This window comes from Ptiloglossa arizonensis, chromosome 3 (assembly GCF_051014685.1).
Source record: "Ptiloglossa arizonensis isolate GNS036 chromosome 3, iyPtiAriz1_principal, whole genome shotgun sequence".
NCBI lineage: Eukaryota > Metazoa > Arthropoda > Insecta > Hymenoptera > Colletidae > Ptiloglossa > Ptiloglossa arizonensis.
In genome coordinates, this window is record NC_135050.1 from 2,462,743 (window position 1) to 2,486,623 (window position 23,881).

A 23,881-nucleotide genomic window follows, 5' to 3' on the forward strand; every position below is an offset into this window, starting at 1 on the left:
GAGGTCATGGAGCAGATGAGCGAGAGAGGTGTGGACGGAGGGGTCGCGCATGCGTTCAATTTTGTCGACAAGGATGTTCGACGTTTTTTTCAGTCACCGGTCGACGCTGCACCGGGCGCTGTCGACTTGTACGTTCTCGGGTAATTGATAGAGGCCGCAGTTTTTCGAGTATTTCCTACGGAAAGGAACTAATTCGAGCAGACATTGCGCACGATCGGTGCATACGAATTATAAACGAACGAAGAGATTCCTTTTCGGTGGAGGCCAGTTTCTGACACGATTCCTTGACCAACGGAGAGCCACGCGATACACCACGCGCCATTCGCACGTTTCGCTTTTTCCATCTTCCTACCAGAAGTTTCTCTCTTCCAAAGGGATCGAATTTCGTACGTTTTATACGGCAGGTGCTTCCGCCGTGTCCTTTTTTCCCCGTTACCCTCGATGTGCCCAAATATCTTAAATAACCTCTCTACCGTTCGTTCGCGTTCACGTTCCCTCCAGTGGGAGCGAACCTGGTAGCAGGTGAGCTCGAACCGACCAAGACCGAACAAGAGGGCACCGAAGGTGAGAATTGCAGGTGAGAAACTGGGCAAGCGCATACCGCGAGGCTACGCACCTGGATTTCACTGCTATCTCTCCGGTGTAAAATGCGGCCAGTGGATGTGCGACGACTCGTTCGATCTCGAGACCGTGGACAAAAGCGCGATAAATGTCTCTACCGGTAAAGCGTACAAGAAACTCGTTCGTATTGCTCGAGCTATCGGAGTGACGATCAAAAGGGTAACCGAACGACTGATCGAATTACGAGTTCTCGATGTCGGTGTTATCTTCGCGGTTGGTTTTGTCGCTTGGAGCAACGGCATCAACGTTCTCGCAACTACTCGGCCAAAATCTTCCCCGTGATAAATCTTCCAGCGTGTCTTCTCTCTGGATAGCGTCTCTCGTTCGTCGTTGAACGTTACCTGCATCTCGATATTTGGAATCCATCGCCCGATCGCGATCGGACCAATTCTCAGCCCACAAGTATGTCGTTGCACTACACTCAAGGATATCGGTACCGTTCCGCGGCTAAAGCTGCTGGAACAGGGAACGGTGAACAAGGCTCCGACAGTGACGTAGCCGAACTCAGCGATCTCGAGGACGACGAGGACGAGGACGGGGACGGCCGTTCCACTGTACGACGCGTTGTCGCTCAAGAGGACGACGACGATGATGACGACGAGGACGAGGACGACGACGACGACAAGGACGAGGACGACGACGACGACGACGAGGACGACGAGGATGAGGAGGACGAAGATGACGAGGAAGAGGGCGATGGGCTACCCTATCCTGGTTTCGTGCCGGTTGTTATGCGATACCTCGACCAGAATACACGACCGCGCAACTGGTGTCTAGCACTCATCACTAATCCATATCCTTTTGGAACGAAACGACGACTCTATCGTTCTCAAACGGTGATATAAATATTTCTATCCCGACTAACTCGTGTTTGGAGCTTCATCGCGGAGAATAGAACCGTACACGCTTACTTCTCCACGATTTATGGTTTCGCGTTAAAATTATTCCACCTCGCGCGACCGAATAGGTAAGTTTCTGGCTGGGAATGTCTGACGTAAAGTTCTCGAATATATCTCCGTTTGGAATTTATCTTCGGGTTAGCACGAATTCGAAATCGCGTGTATTCGGTAAATTACTCGTACGGATCAAATTCGTACCTCCTGTTTCTACATACCGCTTGTAAAATATTTTTACCGCGAGTTTCGAATATCATTTTCTTTCACGTTCTTGCTACTTCCTTTCGCGTTCAACCTTTTTAACTCCGAATCGGTCGAAATTACTGTGCTTTCAACTGCTTTTACAAAGAAATTTACTTTAAATTCCATAGCACATTCTCGAAAGACTTTACGATTTTTTCTATTCTGTAGATATAATCAATTTTGTAATTTTTTCAATCAACGATTTTCTCGAGACACGCACGAGGAACATTTTAACATAGCGGAATTAATCATTAATTAATCAACTGGATCGTTAAAATGATTTGTATCGATAGAATACAGGGTGTATTTTACAAGTAGATGTTAAAAACACGTTATTCAAAAGTTACGACAAATCGAGGAAAATAATTTTGTTTAATTTCTATTCAGAAATGCCGTGTACTCTTCCTTCGAGAACAATTCTGGCATTTGTTATCGGATTAGGTTCCTTTCGATACGTTTGTTGTAACTCTTTAATAAAGTACTCTTCAACCAATGTCTACTCGTTCGATACAGTTTGAACATTTAATTTTTTTTTCTTTATTACATCATCTATAATACATTGTTTCGAGTATTTATTTGTGCGCGTAATTTAATTACGTATTATCATGTATCGTAGTACTGTACCGATCTTAGAGTTGTAATGTAGGAGTAAAATTCACGGTTGATATGAACTGCCACTTCTTAAAATGATCAACGTCTCAATTGATATGCAGGGTGTTTACATTGTTGTTACCCGGTGTTCTTCTTTTAAATCAATGGCATGGAGAAGAAATTTTAGAGAGTTTCACTACTTTTACAAGGAATGTAAAATATACTATATTTATTATAGTCACTATATTTACAGTTTCACTATTTTTACAAGGAATGTAAAATATACTATATTTATTATAGTCACTATATTTACAGTTTCACTATTTTTACAAGGAATGTAAAATATACTATATTTATTATAGTCACTATATTTACAGTTTCACTACTTTTACAAGGAATGTAAAATATACTATATTTATTATAGTCACTATAGTTACAGTTTCACTATTTTTACAAGGAATGTAAGATATGCTACATTTACTACAATCACTATATTTACAGTTTCACTATTTTTACAAGGAATGTAAGATACGATGGTTCCGGACATAAATTTTTCAAATTTGCAATAAATTTCGAATCACGAAGGTGACTTCAAGTCTTTTCACTTACACGCTATAGGGTACTTTGTAATATTCGAACGTGTCGACGTACAGCGCGTCGCAATTGTCAAGGTTACACGTAGTAAAAAATAAAGGATAGTAAACGAACAAACTGCGGATGTTTATGCAGTAAAGCGTTAAATTGATAACGTTGTGTTGAACGTTTCTTATTTAGATGTTGTAATTTAAATTACACCGAGTTACGACTACTTTCCAGGTACTGCAAATTAGAAACGTTTACCCGAGAGAGATGCAATTTTATTCTTATCGAGATCACTTCTGTGATTGTGAATTGCTCTTGACACGACTTACAACTTTATTTCTTGCTTCTCTATATTCGACAGATATAGAGTACACGTACACGTGAACACGTATGCATGTACATACATACTAGGTTGTTCGATGAATTTTGTCGATAAAACTTATCGAACAATATACTATGACGTAGACATGAAAAAATTGTAGACGATTCGACTACATTGAAATTATGAAATTACCGAATCGTATGAACACATGTATGGTACTTACATATATACGTTATTATTTTTGGTAAATTTAGGCATTGCAATTTGTTCGAGACAATTTTTAAATAATACATATAGATTTCACTGAACGTACCTATGTATGTAGAAAATGTGTGAGAAACATTCTTGCATACGTTTTTCAATAAACATATAGGGTATGAAAGTTACTAATCGAGAAGATAAAAAGTACACGTACTTCTATAATTCTCGATCGTCGAAAAAGTTTTTAGTCTCGTTTCTTTCTCTATAGATAACTTTGATGAAAATATATATTTTATTACTAATAAGGATTCGACGCATATTGGAACCAGAGTCGAGCTTTATTTGATTTCCAATAATTTCTACATTCTCTTCGTCTTCAATTCTGATAGCTCGTGCGATCGCAACCACATTATTTTGTTCCACGTTCGCAAATGTTTACCCTCTAAGTATGTATAAATAAATCTGTACTATTTTGATGAGAAAAATGATTATAGTTGCCTTCGTGATTGAACGTTTATTGTAAGTATTCCGGTAAAATAAATTCTGCCAGTGTGTTTCTCCCGAAAAAATAGTGCGACTTTTTCTTCTTCGATTGTTTTCTCGTTCTATTCATTTGCGAGAGAAACTTTAGGTATCGATAACGTATACAATCCTCTCTCAACTCGAGAAGAAATCGAAAACACGATATTAAAGTGTTCTCGTACGAGTCTTCGTTCCTAAGATAATCAATATTTATAAAAATATTCCCATTTCGTATGCATCGTTCGATACAATTAATGCAAAAACTTTCAAACTCTCGTAAACGCAATTTCTAACGGTTTTACCGAACGAACGATTTTTCCCGTGTAATTGTAAAATATTTACACCGCATCTCTTTGAAAAATTGCTTTCGGTTGTAAATTATCACCATATATATATATATATATATACACACACGTTAAACGCAAAAATGGAGACCGTCGGTATTATCGAAAGCATTTTCATCGTTGGACCAATTTGGCTCCAAATACGTTTCGTGTGTGTACCGCGTGTTTGACAAAAGAAAAATCGCTTATTTCGCAAACCAAGGCAAGTAAAGTTTATTTCGTACCCGCGACTCATTTTTCGGACGAGGAATCGTCTCCTTCTCGGTTCCAGTTACCATGACGAATTGCGAGCCGAATGCTCGTTTCGAAGTGTCGGTTTCGGGATAGTATGGTAACGGTAATGGTAGATTGTGCGAGGTCGTTCCGAAGGCGCCTTAAATAGGTCATTGATTGACCTATCCCCGGGCGAGTCCTGGTGTGCTTGTAGGGACACCGACCGACACGTCCGTCTCTACGTATTTCTGTCTCCTTTTTCCACCGTTGTACCTCTGTATGCTTGTCCGTTTGTGCGCGAAATTGCGGGGTGTGCAGGACGCACGTGGCCGATGGGCAAAGTTTAGTCAGTCACCATTGGAGCAACAAGCGTTGGTAGAAAGATTCCCATTGTACCCGCGGACAATGGACCGCTGGAACTACCGCGAATGCGGGCCAAGCATTTCGCAATTCTCCGCCGCTTTTATCCCTCTCTCGTTCGCTCGTAGAAATTGAACAAATGTTCCCTGGTATCTATACCTTTCCCCTCCTACGTCTAGGTAAGAATTTCTTCGTTTTTTTTCTTTTTTCCGGCGGGTTCGTTTGCCAGCAGTTTTTCAACGACGTTTGTAAACGGTACGGCACATTCGAAAAGATCGTTGCACGGATTCGTAAGTGCACAGACAACACGCATGTGTGCACACGAACGTGAAGTTTGCTCATTACAAACGGGCAGGTATTATTTCTGATAAGCGAACGAGAACTTTTCTCTCTGGGTCCGTTCTTCGTACTTGTTCTTTTTAAAGGGGTAACGCGTTAATTGTATACGACGCGTTGATCCTTATACGATCTTGAACGATCGTAAAATGAATGCGTAAGAGAGTTACGTGTTTAGGTGCCAGTACATACGGTGGATGAAAAAAGTATTCGTACGATGTATTATAAGGAAATTTTCTTAACTTGCAAGCTCGATTTTAATGGAAGTTTGTGCGCGTGTAAAACATACCGAGCATATGGCACGATTTCTTTCTTGTCGACGTAAAATGTTCTCGAGAAGATAAAATCAAGATCCGACAATTCAACAGATTTGTGTACAGTTGAACGATCGAGTACTAAAAACTGAACATTTTTCGTAAGAAAATTTTCGCACGATTACAAAGTAATAAAGAAGATGAAAGTTGGTGCAAGCTCACCAATCGTGTGAAATCGGTTGAAATTTTACAGTGCTTTTACTTCCTTTTCGATTTTTCAAATACAATTTCGTAATGGTGCGAAAAATAGAGCAAAGCTTTTCACATGAAAAATCTTCAGCTCTTAGTGCTCTATCACTCTGTCGCAAAAAAGTCCCAAGTTTAATGCAAAAGTTGCATTAAAAGAATAAAGAAAACATTAAAATTTTCAAGACTTGATTTCACCTTCGTAAAGAAATTTCTCTATATATACACTATTATGCTTTACGTGTACAAAAATTTTCATTAAAATCAGTCTTACAGGTAAGAAGAATTTCCTTGTAATATAGCGTATAAATACTTTTTGGAGCAACTGTACATATATACTATGCGGAGATTGTAAGTTGATTCAGTTTAGTCGTCCCACCTCCAATTACACGCATTTTCGTTATTGGCTAAGGTGATCGCGTACACGTACATACTATATATATGAATCTATCGTGTAACGAAGTCACGAAAGAGAGACATCGAAACAGAATGAGACAAAGCCATAACTAGCGATGACTTTAGGATTTCTAGCTGTAAACATTAACTGAGAATATTAACTATCAACGAAACAAAAAAAATTACCATACCTTTCGTAATATAATCCAGATCAATTTTATGCGACAACAATCATTGTCAAGAACAAGTATTGTAATTAAGTAAAATTTTCTTATTTACTCGTATATTCGTCATTGTTTCTTTAATTGCTACTATCTCGTATTACTAATGATAAATTATCATTTTCGTAATAATTTTTCTCTCTTTTTCCGTACGATTATAAATGTTTTGTTACGCAAGAAAATCGTATCCGCGATTTTGTATATCTCTCGCGGATATGAAGATTCTATTACGTACAATGCAATGTAAGCACCCATGCAATAGCGATCGTTTAACACCTAAATGTGTGGAGAATCCTAGTGGTTATTGAGTGGTGCAAGGGTCTAGCCCCCTTTGCCTCACTGTAGTTCAGTCTATAGAGGCTTGGTAACTTACGATCTCTACATAGTATAATGCTCGGTAAATTTTCTCGTTCGATAAGAAATGTAGCTATTCGGTTCGTCGTTTTATTTTTCTAAAGATGTTACTACTGTTTGATGAGCATGTGTGAAGCTTCACGTAGATCTGTCGACTTATTCGTATATTTACAATTGTTCAAAATCGAAGTGTCGTAGTATTTTTCTACAAAGGCCAAAACGACATTTTTGATTTTACAATGAACGAAATGATCTCGCAATGGAAAAAACGACAAAACTTATCGAACAACCTAGTACATATATGTACCTAAAATATTTCGAACTGGGTTCAAAGTGGTTGCACATGATTAAAGATAAATGTTGACAATTCTGTCGAATCTTCTGAAATGCAAGCCTGTAAAGAATCTTTATCATCGAAACGTTTGCCCCCTCGAAAGGTACGGTTATTCATTTTTCCTTCGTTTCGTGTTTCATGGAGGAAGAAGATTCAATTTTTTCGTCGCTCTTTTGGAATAGCGACACAAATTACACATCAAATCAATGAGTTTGTCTACATACATCGGGCTCGTTATTGTCTGACATTTTCGTTTCTCTTCGGTAGATCGCAAGTAGGTGCAACGTGTCATAGTTATCAAAGAGATATTTTTCTCGTAGGAGATACATCGAGCTCGGACGATGTAGAATAAGCTTTGGACGACGCGAAGAAAGTTTTCATTGGGAACGAAAGTATTTCTTTGGAGCGAGAATATACCGCTGAAAATAATTAACAAGGAACATCACTTGAATGTAAATCGCCGATTTGAATGAAACTTATGTATAATATAGTTTTTAGAAAAATATTTGACACGTATTTTTTTTAATCTGCTATTATCCATATCTAAGGGCTGAAATTAGCCCTCAAAGTTTGGGAAGAAACACACTCGATGAAGTTCACTTTTGTGGAAATAAAACATATATATGAGGAATATTTAACAATCGTTTCGAAATATGTTTCTCTCCCCCAACTTTGAGGGTTGATTTCACCCCCTGAATATGAACAATAACAGACAAAATAATAAGTGTCAAATATTTTTCTAAACACTACATTGTACGTAAGTCTCGTTCAAATGAACGATTGACACTCAAGTGATGTCCCTTGTAAGTGATTGTCTAGCAAAATGGTTTCATCCACGATTGCACGTTGTAAGAGTTCACCAATGTTCGATCGATTCTTGCAATATTGTTCAAAAACACGATTCTTCAATTGTCTCGAACAGCGTTTGGCTAAAAGGGATTAGTACACTACGATCGAGACGATGTGCCTTCACGATCGAATTTTCGTGGAGGTTCGTACGTTATAACGTCTTAGTGTTGTCGCTCAGAATTGTCTGTTATCGATCGGTCGTACGCTGGACAGGGACCGTGTAGATCGCAAAAACGAGAAGAAGAAACGACAAGGTAATTTGATCGAGAACAGTGATGGAGTCAGAAGCGTCGTCGTTCGACGAAACAATATAGCCGTACGTAAGTAGTTTGATTCGGCGTCTGGCATCTTCCATCTTTTTCGTGCGCCTCGGTTACAAACGGGTGAAAAATAATCGAACGACTACACCGGCAACGAGGCAATCTTCGACAGCCTCGAATGCCGCCGGAAGGTACAGTCGATCGAAACAATTTGCCCAGCCGCTTAGGCCAGTTGATTGTCTATTAAGCGTCTCGTAAATGAGATTCGAAGCGCCGATGAGAAACAGAGTGACAGAAGTGGATCGTTAAATAGACGGAAGCAATCAATCTCTCAACTTTGTACTATCAAAAGTAAACTACTTTCTAAGGAAAATATCTCTGCATCGTTTGGTTGTACACAAGAAACTTGGCGCATCGTTTAGTATAGCAGCGTGTTCCGCAATAACGTGGAAAATATGTCTGGTATCGATTTATCACCCGAAAACAATCGACGAAGTTTCTACAGATGTAGAAGAAGCTTCTATTCGATTTTCTTTTCGAACTGTAGCCATTTTTCTATCTCGATACTGTAGAAGTACGGTAGAACTCCACTTATACGAACCCAACGGGAGACAAGTAGTTCACATAACCGGGTAGGTTCGAATAACCGGAATTCTCATTCGGATAAGTAGATTCGATCGTAAATTTAATTCGTGTTTCGGATCGTTGCAATGCTTCTAAAATTTCTATGAAAATTTTGTCCATTCAGTGTTACCTCAGTTTCGTACTTTGTTCATTTTTTAGATTCGTTTCGCTCAAGGTTAGATATTGTAGATTTTCCAACATAGAACACTGTAGACAAATGAATTATTATCTCGCAACCTTTCAATTCTTTCAGGATTCCAATTTTTCCTGAAATACTGAGCTGATTTCTCTCAGGTTCACGTGATCTCTTTTACGAAGCCAGATTCTCAAAATACAATTAAATATAATTGTTGGAGAATGTAATCAAAAGACGAAATATTTTTTGTCGAAAGATTGCTTCGTGACCGATGCAGATGTTCATATAACGGGAAGTTCATTAAATATAGCATCGATAAGAATTTTATTCTAATAAATCGAGTTCGTATAAATGGAAGTTCCATTGTAAATCCTAATCGCAAACCTTGTCGATTATTTTGTTCCACGAGTCGAACTATTCGAATTCGATTGTATTTGGCGATTAAATTTCATCCCCGTAAAATGGCAAATAAAAAGGGTATCTACAAAAATAGCTATAACTCAGAATACATAATACGTTTACCATAGGTACTTGTTTGTCGGTATCTAAAATATTCCCATATACTGCGGGACACCCTGTATTTAGAGCCAAAGCTTTTTCACCTCGATAGAACTATGTACTCTTTGCGAATCGTGTATGTATTTCCCTTTGAATCTTTTCTTGCGCTTTCGAAAGATTTCGTGCACGAGTTCGTCTTAGAAGAATCTCAATTCGGTCAACATCTGTTTCATTTTGTCCCGTAGCGACACCATCTGTATTCGTTGTCAAAGGGTTATCCAACCGATCCCTTCCCCGTAAGTTTACGACCCGCCATCAATTCTTATCCACGTATAGGTTGTTCAATAAGTTTTATTGTTTTTTCCATTGTAAAAAAATACTACGGCACTTTAACTTTGAACAACTGTAAATATACGAACGAGTCGACAGATCTACGTGAAACTTCACAAATGTTCATCAAACAGTAGTATCATCTTTAGAAAAACGACGAACTTAATAGCGTCATTTCTTATCGAACGATGAAACTTATCGAGCAACCTATTATATGTACAATAGATTCCATAAAATCTACACCTTAGAACCTTAAAATAAAAAAAATAATTTTTTTGCCACGAACAATATATATCTTTGACCGTGGAAAGACCGTAATCTATTCTGGCTCAGCAACATGCAAGCTAGGACTACATAATGCAACAGGAATTATTAGAATCCTGCTATCATCGATCGTCAAAAGCAGAATACTTTTTCGTGGGATACCAAAGATCTGCGACTTTCAAAACATGGTCTAGGTTAGGTAGTTTTATCAACGAATCCAATACCAGGCTCTTCCGTGTCTTTTTTAGCCTTTTATCTTCCAGCTACACTTGGTTTGGAAAAAAGATTAGAATCGGATATACCAGATTTCAGGATTACGCTTGTTAGTCGGAACTAGGGATTGTCTTTTCCTGTGTGCTCTTCAGTCTTTTATTTTCCAGCTATAGTTCGTCGGAGGAATTATTAGGATCGGATGTACCAGATTTCAGGATTACGCTTGTTAGTCGGAACTAGGGATTGTCTTCTCCTGTGCGTTCTTCGCTCTTTTATTTTTCACGTTATAATTCGTTGGAAAATCTATTTGGATCGAATACGCGAGATTTTAAGATTACGTTTGTCAGTAGGAACTAGGGAATGCGATGTCGATAAATGGTAAAGAATTTCTTCAATTTGGGATATCAATAGTAAAATGTAATGCATGTGATACACCTATTTCTCGCGTGAACGATAATTGCATCTAGACGCATAACTTTAGACACGTTGTTTATTGTTAAGTCACTTTCTCAAATGTAAGAATATTATAAGAAAATGAGATATCCTGCGAAGGATCAATTCTGATGTAAAAGGAACCGAAAATCCAATATAGGCTTTTAAACAGGAATTGACGTATTTTTGAGAAGAAAATTGAGAGGGAAATACATTCGTGTGTATATCCATCTCGGGAATTCGGTGAGGTCAAGGTCACGTATGGCATTCGGTTCGAATTTTAGTCTTTCTTTGGCACGAAATAAACCTATAGTATAGGTGACAGTTTTTATTCAAAATGATCCGCTGAACGAGTGGGTGAAGTTTGTCTAATACTAACTAGTCGACCAACATGTACGAATCCAAGAGATCTTGTTTTGGAGCTAGGTTAATTTCGACCAAACTTGGTTTGTAATTAGAGGATCATTAAGATCGTTAGTTTGTAATTAGGTTGTACTTAGAGGATTGCCTGTTTATGTTTCAAGAATAGCTAAATAAAAAATTGTTTTTGTTTTCAAAAAGAAAACATTATTCTCTGTCAATTTATTACATTTTATTATATATTACATTTGTTTGGAATCAAATTGTTCAATGAACGATGTTCGAATTCCATGCTAGAATTATGGAAGCAGAATCATGTCACTGGTAATAGTGCTCTTCGATGACCATTTTTTAAAAATTTTTCATGTACTCGATGTGTCGCGACGAAGATTACTTTTTTGTTACGTAGACGATTTATTCGATCGGCGGTAAATTCGTTAGCTTGAAATTAGCGACCGGATGCTCCAACATTTGGCCACGACACGGTCACCATTATCGTTAACTCTGCTAGATTTTTCATCCGTGGAACCAGGTCGTACGCAATAAGGTTAATAGGAAAAATAAAAGTTTCTCTTTCCACAGAAATTTTAAAATTTATCAACCCTTGTATGAAAAAATAAATGCACACATATATATATATATATATATATATATATATAACCAAAAGATTATTTTACAATGTTTTGGTTATAATTTTGGACGAAAACAAGCCGTTACAACTCCAGCATAAGTCATTACGTCCTGTTTAAATATCGTGGGTCAACGGTGACCCATATAACCGATGGAATGTGTTAAGATTAACGCGCAAAGGAGTTTTTTTTTGCGTTGTACCAGCGTTTATTTTCCAATCCAGTATTTGTGCGTTTCGATTGGGTCGATTGTGGTGAATCATTCACACAACCAAGGAAACCACGAGTGGCCCGAGGAAAGCGCAGAACGAAAGGAAATGGAAGAGAGCGAGTCGATAGAAGGGTGGATTTTCATCGAGATTTAGGTCTCCAGGCTCACCAGCTTCGTTGGATCGATCACCCATATCTTCGGTATAGTGAATCCGTAAAGGAATCTGGTCTCTGATCGACAACCCTGACACTTCCATGGCTTTTCTTGGCTATGTCTGTCCAAGGATCCTTGTCGTCTATTTCTCTAGGTTCCCTTTTATCTTGTTTTTCGTTCGAATCGACTGTGGATTCATCATTCTGCCAGCACTTTGTCCGATAACGTGTTCATCGAACCTTTGGCTTGCTTCCGCGTTTTGTCAATTAAAATATCCGTGATTATTGATCTTGATAGAGTTTGCGATTAAAATACCACGCATGCGTTGACGTACGAACAATTGCAAGTTTATGCGATTGGACGTATAGAAGAGGAGAAGTAGTTTTCATAATTGTAATAATTGATCGATTGGGCTATTTCTTTTTAAATGTCCACGCAAATACACAAATCGTCACTAGTAGTAATCTTTTTGAGTGTTCAAGTTACTAGTTTTTTCGGGAGGTTTTCATGCTACGTTACTTCAAACACCCATGAATCATTGTTTTCAAATTATTTCAACTAGTTTCGACGACAGATACAATGTGCAAAGGATGATAAAACGATGTTACATTAAGAAACATATTAACTTGACAATTACGAAGAGAACAAGTCCAAAGAAAAAAGTTCAATACTTTTCGCGTTTGTTCTAACAATAAGAAACAATTTGAACTGTGTTTTACACATATTTTTGCACCTTTAACTCCAAAAGAGATATTAAAGTGTTCCATTTTTAGCAATTCATCCAATATATTGCCATTTTTAGATACTCTCGACACTTTTCAAGATTCAAATTACCTTGTATATATCTGTATATATATATACCATACACATTCGTATTATTTCTACCAATACGGTATATGTTTTAATTTCGATACCATTATTATACTTATATTGCAAATTTTATACGTATTGTTACGATAAGAATTAGTTTTAACCGTTGTACAAGTTGTTTTATTTAAAGCGTGACAAGCTTCCTTCAGAACTATTGAAAATGGCGATAAACATTTCTTGCATATTTTTATGATTTAGTTCTTCGGTTCTGGGTTAGGTTTTCTTTCTTTGGAATTTGGACTTTTTCCCCTTTGGTAGATTTTTTCCATAATTGGTATCTTACTTGTCACATAAAAGACGCTACAGACCAATAGGAATGGCAAAAAAATTACTGGTTGTATATTCGTAATTATTATCATCTTCATTGAAACAGCGAAAACATACTTGACGTACATTAATTGTGAAAGTGTCGGGTTTTTTTTTTAGTCGTATTTATACCTCTATTATATCTATAAGTAATATCTTATATAAGTTACAAGTTCAATTTAATTTTATCCATCGTGATAAATGTTTAAATACGTTTAAATTCGATGTCACGTAAATATTTTGAAAATACATTCTAACAGTCCGATTGAGACTGTTGCTCGACCGCAACACCTTCGAATAATCTCTTTCGTATCGCATTACCAACGTGATCGAATGTAAAACTAATTAAACATTCCAACTACAAAATATACATACTTTGTACCTCGAAAACTAATTTATTTTGATATTAACATTTGGTCCACTATGACACGTTACGCGAGATTTTCCATCGCTGTCGTAGATGAAATACTGCAGAAGAACCTTTCAGCGAGGAAAGGATTGCGATAGCACGATGGTTCTCAATCTTTTCAAGCTCACTGCACTGTCTAAAAATAAATTCTTAACTGGTTACAGCTCAGGACACAATTTAGAGAAAAAAACCCGACACGCTTCTCACTCTTGAGTAATTGTAGCAACGATTTCGAGAACTGTAAAGAATTCGGAATTCGTCAAATCCGCGTGCTCTGGCATAGGTGTGGTTAAGAATCACTGCTGTAGCGGGACAATGCTTTATTCGGATAATAGAACGTTTGAATTGCAGAGCATTTAAACGGAGATACCGCTGATAACAGTAGGTGTAACGTTGTTCTATTTACCCCATCTTGTTTCTAATCGAGGACCCTTCATTCGTTTATCCATACATGCATCTTATCGGGTTGCGTATCAGCACAATCACCCTAGATAAAGACACTGCCCTGAATGTTTGCGGGTGCGAAAGATAAAAGGTATCGGTGTCGTTCTTCTCGCTAAAAGACTATAAATCCAGCGCGTTTCCCTTCTCGCGTTAACCGCTCGCAAAATGACAGAATGTGGGGATTATAGGGGAAGGGTGAAATCGTTCTTCCGTGAACGATAAACCTCTCGAAGCTGTAGTTTGCCTATCATCGTATCGAATTGAAAGTTTCTTCGGTACGCGAGCTTGCAACTAAGTTGGAATTCAGTTTGTCGAAATAAATTAACTATCATCGTTATTGCGATGGAAGAGAAACGGAAAATAAAGGGATTACGAAGCATCAGGGATTTGAATGAACGTCGAACGAGCACGCAGAATTATATTACCGGTAGTTTCGCAGGTACGAAACAAATTCTCGTAAACTTTTAGAACGAGGGTGTTATTATTCGTACGGTAGAATTAATTACCTTAATTGGATCAACGCCATTGAAACACTTTTAGTCGGTGGTTCGGAACCCGGGTAAAACTTTATACCCAGAAGGGGGGTACGAATTTGAATGATCTACATGGTATCGCATCAGAAATATAATAGAATACTCGATTATCTTCTTCTTATTTTCGGAACGGTTCCAAAGGACGAACACGACACGGTAAAAGAAAAAAGTTCTTTTCACAGTTTCTAGGTCACTGAAACTTTTTTACTCGTAAAAACATATGTATCTTTGTCTTTTGCATCTTGTTGCGCGTTATTAATATAGGGTGTCATAAAAGGTGAACAACACAGAGACGCGTATTATTCATGAAAACAGTCAAAAAGGTTTGGTAAACACGGACACAGAAATCATTGTTATTTCTTAATATTTTTTTCCTAACCCTTATTATCCAACAGTAACAATTCTATTATTTATTTTGACTGTCAAGTACTATCGAATAACGAGAGTTATCGAATAATTAATAGTCTCGTACGTGTATGTGACCATTGAAGATGTTTCATTCAAGCTTGAAACAAATGATTTATGGATTCATAGTTATTAAAAACTTATCGTCGGTTTTGATGAGTAATCCACGTTCCCGATGTTTCTAGTTTCTAGATCCAACCATTCTTTATCATTTGTAAATACGTATTATTCATGAAAACAGTCAAAAAAGTTTGGTAAACACGGACACAGAAATCATTGTTATTTCTTAATATTTTTTTCTTAACCCTTATTATCCAACAATAACAATTCTTTTATTCATTTTGACTGTCAAGTACTATCGAATAACGAGAGTTATGGAATAATTTATAGTTTTGTACGTGTATGTGACCATTGAAGATGTTTCATTCAAATTTGAAACAAATGATTCATGCATACATAGTTATTAAGAACTTATCGTCTGTTTTGATGAATAATGTTTCTAGTTTCTGGGTCCAACGACTCTTTATCATTTAAACGACAAGGGATACGTATACAAGATAGTACTAAATAATAAAAACAGCACGTAGATAGACACGTGTTCGACAACTTTGTGCTTTTCAGTTCGAAGAGATTGAACGTACATGGTACATACAAACAGAAAGCGTCTACAGAACTGAAACTTGACTTACATCACCCATCTTGCTATGCTTGCTGAGCGCCGGTATGCGCCGCATCAATATTTGTTTTGCATTGCATTCGATATCCGATTTCGATAAAAGTAGAAATACAACTACCCTTTGTGTGCACAGTAGACGTAAGAAAAAGCCAAACGTGGAAGAAGTACAAGCAATGGAGTTAAAGCAAAAAGAGGTCTGCGAGGCCTGGACAGAACTCGTATGTTTTATTACGATACTAATCTTAGAACGTTCAGTTCCACGGAAGAGTTGGTCTGTTGCGCATCCGTCATTGTGTTCACGCTATAATACAACGTTTTAAGGAATTTGACCGTGTCAATCAGACGTTGATAATTTTACACCGACCAGTCACAGTGATTGCAAACGAGCAACAGTTTCGAAGTAGTCTCTTTTCAGCCGAGACTCGTAAAAGGAATCTACCGTCTTGACAATTTTAACGAAATCGAATTTGTTTTCGAATTTTTTCGTCGGTCAAGATTCAAAGGATACTTTTCCAAAATATTTATAACGCATCCACAATATATAAATTGCGTCACGATCGATGGTAAAGCACTCGAAAATGTTTTATGTTGCTAAAAAAGAATGCATTAACCGCGTTGAAAAGTGGGTACGAGGTTACGGGAGCGTTAAGAAGAAAATGCAGGCCTAGCTGCTGAAGGAGAACTCACCGAAGTTGGGCAAACGAAAGAATCGTCTTGGATGAAGAAAAAAGTTTCAGGAGCGAGAGCCTCCAAACTCTACCTAACTTCGATCGTCTCGGTCGCCTGTAGCGAGAGGTATTCGAAATATTTTACAATTTCATGGTTCGTCGAATAGCGTTATCGTTGATTTTATCGTCAAACATTTCGTTAACAATACATATTGTTCTCACGAGTAATACGATTAGTATTATACACGTATGTATATATTTATATAGGTACATATGTGTGTGTCCTGTGATGGATTATCCCTTTTAGTAAGTTTCCTTCGGATATTTTTGAAATTATCGACGATAATGGCAAATATTTCGAGCAAAAGTTAAATGATTCGAAAGAAGATGTAATTCGACATAGTTAGTTTTTTGCAAGTGGTTAAGTAAAGGGTACGTGAAGGTTTATTTAATTTTTTTAAACGGCACATCGATCGATGCAGTTTGTCAATGCCTATGAAAGTTTTACTTTAATCGATATTTTTATTTCAATAGTACGGAATGGTTCCCGATTCAATCACTGAATAAAAATCGTTATGTTTTATTATATCTTTATGGGAATATTATCAATGAAAATGACTCTAAACATTTCGTTCGAACTAGTGTTGGAATTATTCGGATAATCTATGTAATATTCGGATATTTACATTATGTGTAAATGACATATTTACATTACGTGTTATTAAGGCGCAAAATTAATTAGGAAGTACAACGATTTGGGAAAATGGTTTATTACCGGTGCAGTAATAAAGAAGCGCCACTGCTGCACATTTAACTGGCATATTGGCTGCATCCTGAGAAATTCCCAAGTCTCTATTACTGACTGTTACCTGGACGTTCGAGTGACACACACGTTGACAGGAATCTTCTCTATGGTCGTGCAATCCCCGTTCACCCCATAACTGCCAGTCCTGTGCTATTTTTTCCTTCCACACCATTAGCCAAGACTATGAAAAAGTCAACGTGGAAGAAGACGAAATAGCAAATAGAGAGATTCAAACAGTACACATCTATTCCATTAGTCCAGTCTCTTCCTAGAAATCTAAGTATAATACGTACCAGTCCAACTTAATAAATCACTCGTACTTTAATTAGGCGTGTGAGGATGCGCAGCACTAAGATATCATTTCAAAGCTGCGCGTTGCAATAATGTGAATAATACGGATACTGTTGACGTATTTAAATATTACATCGGCCGATTATCAGGTCACGCATATGGATGAACGTTGCGGTGAGTGAAATCGATGATTCATGCATAGAAGATGATCGATAATCTGTATTTATATAAATATATAAAGGGCATATTTAGTAACTGTACTGAACTATAATTCTGTTCCTATCGAAGATAGAACAAAATTGTAGAGGAAAATTTTACATTGTTTAACAAGTTCTATGATTTCTTTCAGGAGTGCATCGGTTAGGATACAGTGACGAAACAATTAATACTCTTCAATAGATTTAACTTTATTCTTAACAACAAACGCTTCAACGTTTCACCATTACATTATAAACATTTTTTCACGTGTTCTTTTACATTTTATTACTTTGTTTAATTGTTTAGAACTCATATTTAAACAGTTTCTATTTGAAATAAAAGGTTGCGAATAAATTAATAAATTAATTCTCAAAAATTTTGGAACTCTATAAAAAAAAGTTAACGGGGTTTAAGTCGAATGATCGTGCTACGATTGTAAATACAGGATTGGGACATTCGATGCATTTTTGTTGCATGGTTTGAATATTGATCGCACATGATGAAACAATAAACAATGATGCGATTTAACGCAACTCTGAGCATTGTAATGGCTAATAACTGAATAACGTGTATGCGAGTTTGAATATCAAGCAACGTAAACAGGACATAAGAATACCAGAATTCTTTGAAATTTTAAATATCTCAGGAAATATTAATTTTTTTGACACTACTAATTTAACACTTTTTTTATTCAGTACGATCCGAGGAATCAATTCGTGCAAAACAAAAAGAAAAGGAAAACGAATTGTAAGATTCCATTTGAAAAACAATTGCACTTTGCAACTGCACCGATGCACTTCTAAAAAAGGATCTCGCGACACGACGATAGTACTTATTAAACAATGTAAAATCTTCTAGTCGAAAATACAATATCAAGTTAAAGACATTTGAAGGTCAAGTTCTGTTTTTTTAACGGAATCGTCTATGTTTTTGCAACATAATTGTAGAGAATTCGAAAACGAATCGAATGGTGTAAGATTATGAACAATACCACGTCGATAGTCCGATTCAGGGTTAATTCGATTAAGATTGGAAATTTGCCGCGGCATTTTGTGAAACTGCATAGTTGAGCCTTATTTCTTCGATACAATTTATCAGAAACATTTATCGATTTAACTAGAAGATATTGACTTACGTATATAATAGCAAATGCAGTTTCAACAAGGAACTCTTCCACATTTCTCAAAAATGTTTAAGGCCTTTAGTCTAGGAAAATAAAATGAAATGAAATTATTATACATTTATTAAAATTCTTTACGATAAATTTACGCGTAATAAGTACTGATACGCGTAACAAGTTTTTCTCAAATTTTGTATTATGATGTAACGTGTAAATTGATTATCATTCTTTAGAAAAACATTTTTATTGGTTCAATTTTGCTCTTCGTTGTACACGTATAAGGGAACTGGGTTAGGCCTGGGTAGAGTTAGGGGGAATTCGCCTATTACCGGATACATAAGGTTTTTCTAAATAAATAAGAAAAGATAACTTTATGTACCTTTTCAACCCCTTTTATCCGCACATACAGCTGTTGCGAAAAGAAATATGTAAGACTAGCATGTAAGAGTGCTCGTATGTCTTACGAAGTAAAGTACACACATAGTATGAACACCTACATATGTGGGGAGTATAAGCAGTATGGGTTGAATTGTATTTCGAAAATATTTAACGTACGTTATTTGATCGTATCGAGCAAACATTGTGTATTTAATAGTCGTTAAACGGTTGTTGAACAATTATTAAGTACACGACGTTCGTTCGATAGATCCAAATAAACTACGTCAAATTTTGTTCGCCATATCTTCTATACTTACAAGAGAAGAAAAAAGAAAATTGGAGTATTCTAATTTAAATGTATGTATTTCGTTAAGAATGTAATGTAAAATAATCTTAACTATTGTTATTTGTTTACTATCTATTTATCTATCTTGTTAAAATTTATTATCGAATTGAAAAATTGACGAGTGGATTATCGTATTCAATGCAATTGTCCTGGTAAAAACTCTATTTCTCACGTCCAATTCAGTTGGCCACAAAATGAGTTTGTCATGCATACTGCAAAAATACTAAATATCTAACACGTACCACATAAAAATTTTAATAATATAAACATACCACGCACACATTTCTACAAACACCCTCTATAAGAGATCTTCTTCGTACCACGTTTCATTCAAAGAGTTTCTTCCACAGAAACTGAAGAGCTTGTATCACATTTTCAATATCGACCCGAACATGTAGCTTTCTCTCGTGTAACTTATAGTATTATCTCAATATCATCCATTGCCAAAGAGGTCTACCAAAACCGAAACGTTGCAATAAAATTATCTATCTATATTTTGCTCGCGGTAACCAATGGTACAAACATCCGTATCTCCTTGAATAATATTTTACTCGTACGTAAACACGTTGATGCAGCGTAAACATCCACATAGATTGCGCTCAATAATTGCGCATCGTGACCTAGAAGAGACAAGAGTAGTGGCCTCGGTGCTCCAACATATATAGTACGTGGAACCTGCGTGACTAACTTTATTTTTCTTTTCGGTCCGTTACATCGAAACGTACATATTTCACCGCGTTACGCGTTTAATTGTAAATAGAGTGATCCGATACTTTCACGGGACCCTGGATCGAGAAATTTTTATCGTCGACCAGGTCGAAATTGTTCGATAGAGTTCTGTTACGGTTTCATTTTCCGGCTGTAGGGTAGCGGAAGAAGAGCGCGAGAGTTCGAAGCAACTGTTGCTCATGTTTTCATTCAGTCGTGACGTAGACGTGCGGGTATCGAGGTAGAAATATTGTAAAATGCTCGCGGTTTATCTTAAGATCGTTCGAGCCTTGTATGTGTTTTCACAAAGTGTACGGATTAAAATTCTAGACTCGAAGGACCACCTTTCCACTGGAAGGACTGAGTGAACTAAACGAGGTTACGCAAATGTATTCAACAATAAACAAATCTTCTATAGCTAGACTGTTCTCAAAACTACGTCCACGGTTACTTTGGCGAGGGTTGATTAAATAACCCAAGACGAAATGCGAACTATTGCGAGTTAAACTTTAACTCGAGTTGAATGCAAATTGAAGTCGGCTCGAAAGGCAAATTTAACAACTGAATCGAATCGATGCAAACTAAAACCTGAGTCAAATCATATCGCAAACTAATACTTGGGTCGAATCGAGATGCAAAACTGAGGGAACCCCGACGATGTCATCTCGGTCCGCTCCACCCTTTCAAATTAACACTAGAACTACCAATGGTGAACGTATCACTATTTGTATTACACTATATACATATCTTCGAAGTTAGATGGGGAAAGGACAAATTTACTAGTAATATTAGTTATCTATTTTGATAATTATTCACGAATATTCTAGGGAAAGATACCGTTAATAATTGAGTAATTTTAAAATGAACTTTGAAACAAGTCAAATTGACCCTTTTGGTAGTTCTAGTGTTAAGGGTGGGATGCAACGAGTAAATGACAAGATAGCACCTAGGGTTTGCCAAATGTCCGCTACAATTGGGCCTAGGAGGGCATGTTGCGACACTACCAGGGTGCGTAAAGTAACCTAGTCACAGTTTCACAAACCCAGTATGAAATTTCCAGCACCTGGAAACTTCTATAGTGATGCTCTCTCTAGAATCTGCATGTCCAACCGTATTAGGAGCCCACTGTAAAACTAAAGTGAAGGCTAACCAAATGTCCGTCATAATTGGGCTTAGAAGGTTATGTTGCGACGCTACAAGGGTGTCCAAGGTAACCTGGTCACAGTTTTACAGACCCAGTATGAAATTTCCAGCACCTGAAAACTTCTATAGTGATGCTCTCTCTAGAATCTGCATGTCCAACCGTATTAGGAGTCCACTGTAAAACTAAAGTGAAGGCTAACCAAATGTCCGTCATAATTGGGCTTAGGAGGTTATGTTGCGACGCTACAAGGGTGTCCAAGGTAACCTGGTCACAGTTTTACAGACCCAGTATGAAATTTCCAGCACCTGAAAACTTCTATAGTGATGCTCTCTCTAGAATCTGCATGTCCAACCGTATTAGGAGCCCACTGTAAAACTAAAGTGAAGGCTAATCAAATGTCCGCTATAATTGGGCCTAGAGATCATGTTGCGACGTTACCAGGGTGTCCAAAGTAACCTGGTTGCAGTTTCACAGACTCGGTCTAGAAATTCTAGCACCTGGAAGCTTCCACAGTGATACCCTCTCTAGGATCCGCGTGTCCATCCGCGTGACCAGGAGTCCACCGTGAAACTAAAGTGGAACGGTTTATGGCAGGGCAGTAACAAGTACGTACCATGAGCTTCGGGCTGGACAAAATTAAATTTTCTAATTATGGCTGACAGGCCCAGTCCGTAGTCGTGCAATTCTCTCTGCCAGAGAGCGTATACTTTGAGACGTCCTCGTTAATTAGCATAGTGGAAGATTTAGTCTTAAGTTCTATTAGATATTACAAATCCTACCAGCAATTGATTGCAAAAATTAAATTTCCACAAAGTAAACATAATAGATCCATTTTAAGATCGTACTTGATTTTAACAATGACTAAGCGTTATTATCCATAATTGTTTCAACTATTGTATAATTAGCTGTTTCGAAAGTTCAAAATTATAACTTTATACGCGTAAATGCCTTACAAATAAGTTCTGTTCTAAAAATCTCGTTAAACTATATGGTTCCTTTCAAATAATCGTTTCTATCATTGATAAGTAAACAAACTATTAAAAAATGTTCTCCATGTTTTATCGTAGATGTAACGCGTTTGAAAAGTAATCTCTCATAATGTTCCGTGTAAACGAAAAGTCATTTCTTACGTTCAAATATTTTATATCTGGCCACATCGGTCCATAATACTTTATCTCATAGATACGTGTATTAATCAATTTACACATTCCCTTGTCTATGAAATTATTTTTGTTTTCTCAATGGAGATACATCCTCGCAGCCCAACTGGTAAAATTATAGAGATCGGCCGATAGGCCCAGTTCGTAGCCATTCAATTCTCTCTGGCAGGCCCGAAGCACATGGGTACACCATAAAACGTCGATGCTAAGTCTCCGCAAACATGCTGCGGTGTATGTTGCTTTCTGCATTAGGAAGCGCGACTCGCGACACCCCAAGATTCGTACAGTGAAGAGAGTCTGGCGGAGGCCAGCCGTTTATTGATCGAACACGCTCCGCATGTTTGTGGAAAGTAGATAACGCAGCAGATTACTCGCGATCTGTCCAAGGAAACTTCTCTTGTCCAGTTCCGTTTTCGTCCGACCTTGCTTCAATTTGGACTTCAGGGACGAAAAGGCATTTAACAAGTTAAACGGTCGTCTCGAGATCAGATAGTGTGATACATCGTCGCCCATGAATTACCGAACACTTGGCAAACGAATAGCTAACCGACGACGGTCGTTATTACGTGAATTTATTATATACATTTATTATCTCAGATTTTTTCGGCCAAACGGTAGGAATAAGAAAAAAGATGTCATATAAATATAGGCACAAAAATGCTCTATTAAAAAATTATAAGAAAAATACGAAATAACTTTCGACTGATTTTTATTCGATGCAGAAGTATGTTAGTGGTATTTCTCTTATCTGTATTTACTTATTCAGGCTGTATAAGCTATATTTACTAATATAAGCTGTTTCAATGCGGATGGTAACAATATTAATAATGCTTAGTGACCTGTACGATATCGCATTATCAACATGCCGCGAGAGTTTTGAAATCGAGACTCATTTTAGAAGAGACTTCGAAAAATAACATATATAAGTCCGTTATTATTTTATATTAATTTTATAATTTTTTAATCAAGCAATTTCGAGCCGATGTTTATACGACAATTTTTTTTCTTATTTTAGTTTGTAGAACGTGCTGACACCATTTAGCCAAAAAACCTGTGACAGTCTTTCTGTGTGTGTGTGTGTGTTATTTACTTTGCAATATATTGGGTAAAAACCCAATTATACATGGTGAACTATATAGCTCGGCCATTTTGATTGTTTCTAGCGTTGGTGGACCGATTTAAATTTCTTTTATTTTGAGTAGCTTAGTTCAAGAGGGTGTACAAGCCGATTAAAATACATTCTTTATAAATCATTCTTTTTTCCAAGTATTTTTTCAAGGTGACCTGGTTTTTATACAAAATTCGATGAACTTAAATTAGTTTTTAATTTATTACTTGTAATTTTATGAGTGTGCGACCTCCAAAAGAAATCGTTTTACCGAAGGAAATCAAAAAACAATGGTTGAAAGCTGTGATAAACTATTT

The 23,881-nt window shown here is 37.0% G+C and overlaps 1 protein-coding gene and 1 long non-coding RNA gene across 7 annotated transcripts in view; one reads left to right on the plus strand and one right to left on the minus strand.

The window, feature by feature from the left end:
- The first annotated feature begins 59 nt into the window (after positions 1-59).
- The window catches only part of Ca-alpha1t (Ca[2+]-channel protein alpha[[1]] subunit T), a 134,531-nt gene continuing 110,709 nt past the window's right edge, over positions 60-23,881 (plus strand). For 2 of the 4 annotated variants that reach the window (XM_076306878.1, XM_076306877.1), the window contains exon 1: positions 61-1,413. In XM_076306878.1, coding sequence (XP_076162993.1) covers positions 1,026-1,413 — 388 coding nt within the window. In that variant the 5' untranslated portion in view covers positions 61-1,025. Of the gene's footprint in view, positions 1,414-23,881 lie in introns of all 4 variants that reach the window. The other 2 variants (XM_076306879.1, XM_076306880.1) reach the window with 2 other exon arrangements.
- LOC143144671 (uncharacterized) lies at positions 13,286-19,835 on the minus strand. Of its 3 annotated transcripts, XR_012991478.1 has the most exons (7): positions 19,717-19,835; positions 18,736-18,806; positions 17,405-17,619; positions 17,082-17,292; positions 13,788-14,067; positions 13,547-13,716; positions 13,286-13,314 (listed from the first exon to the last, which is right to left on the minus strand). It is a non-coding gene; the product is annotated as an uncharacterized LOC143144671 (long non-coding RNA). The 3 variants fall into 3 exon arrangements; XR_012991477.1 differs by having other exon boundaries at positions 13,547-14,067; XR_012991479.1 differs by lacking the exons at positions 13,286-13,314; positions 13,547-13,716; positions 13,788-14,067; positions 17,405-17,619 and having other exon boundaries at positions 16,988-17,387.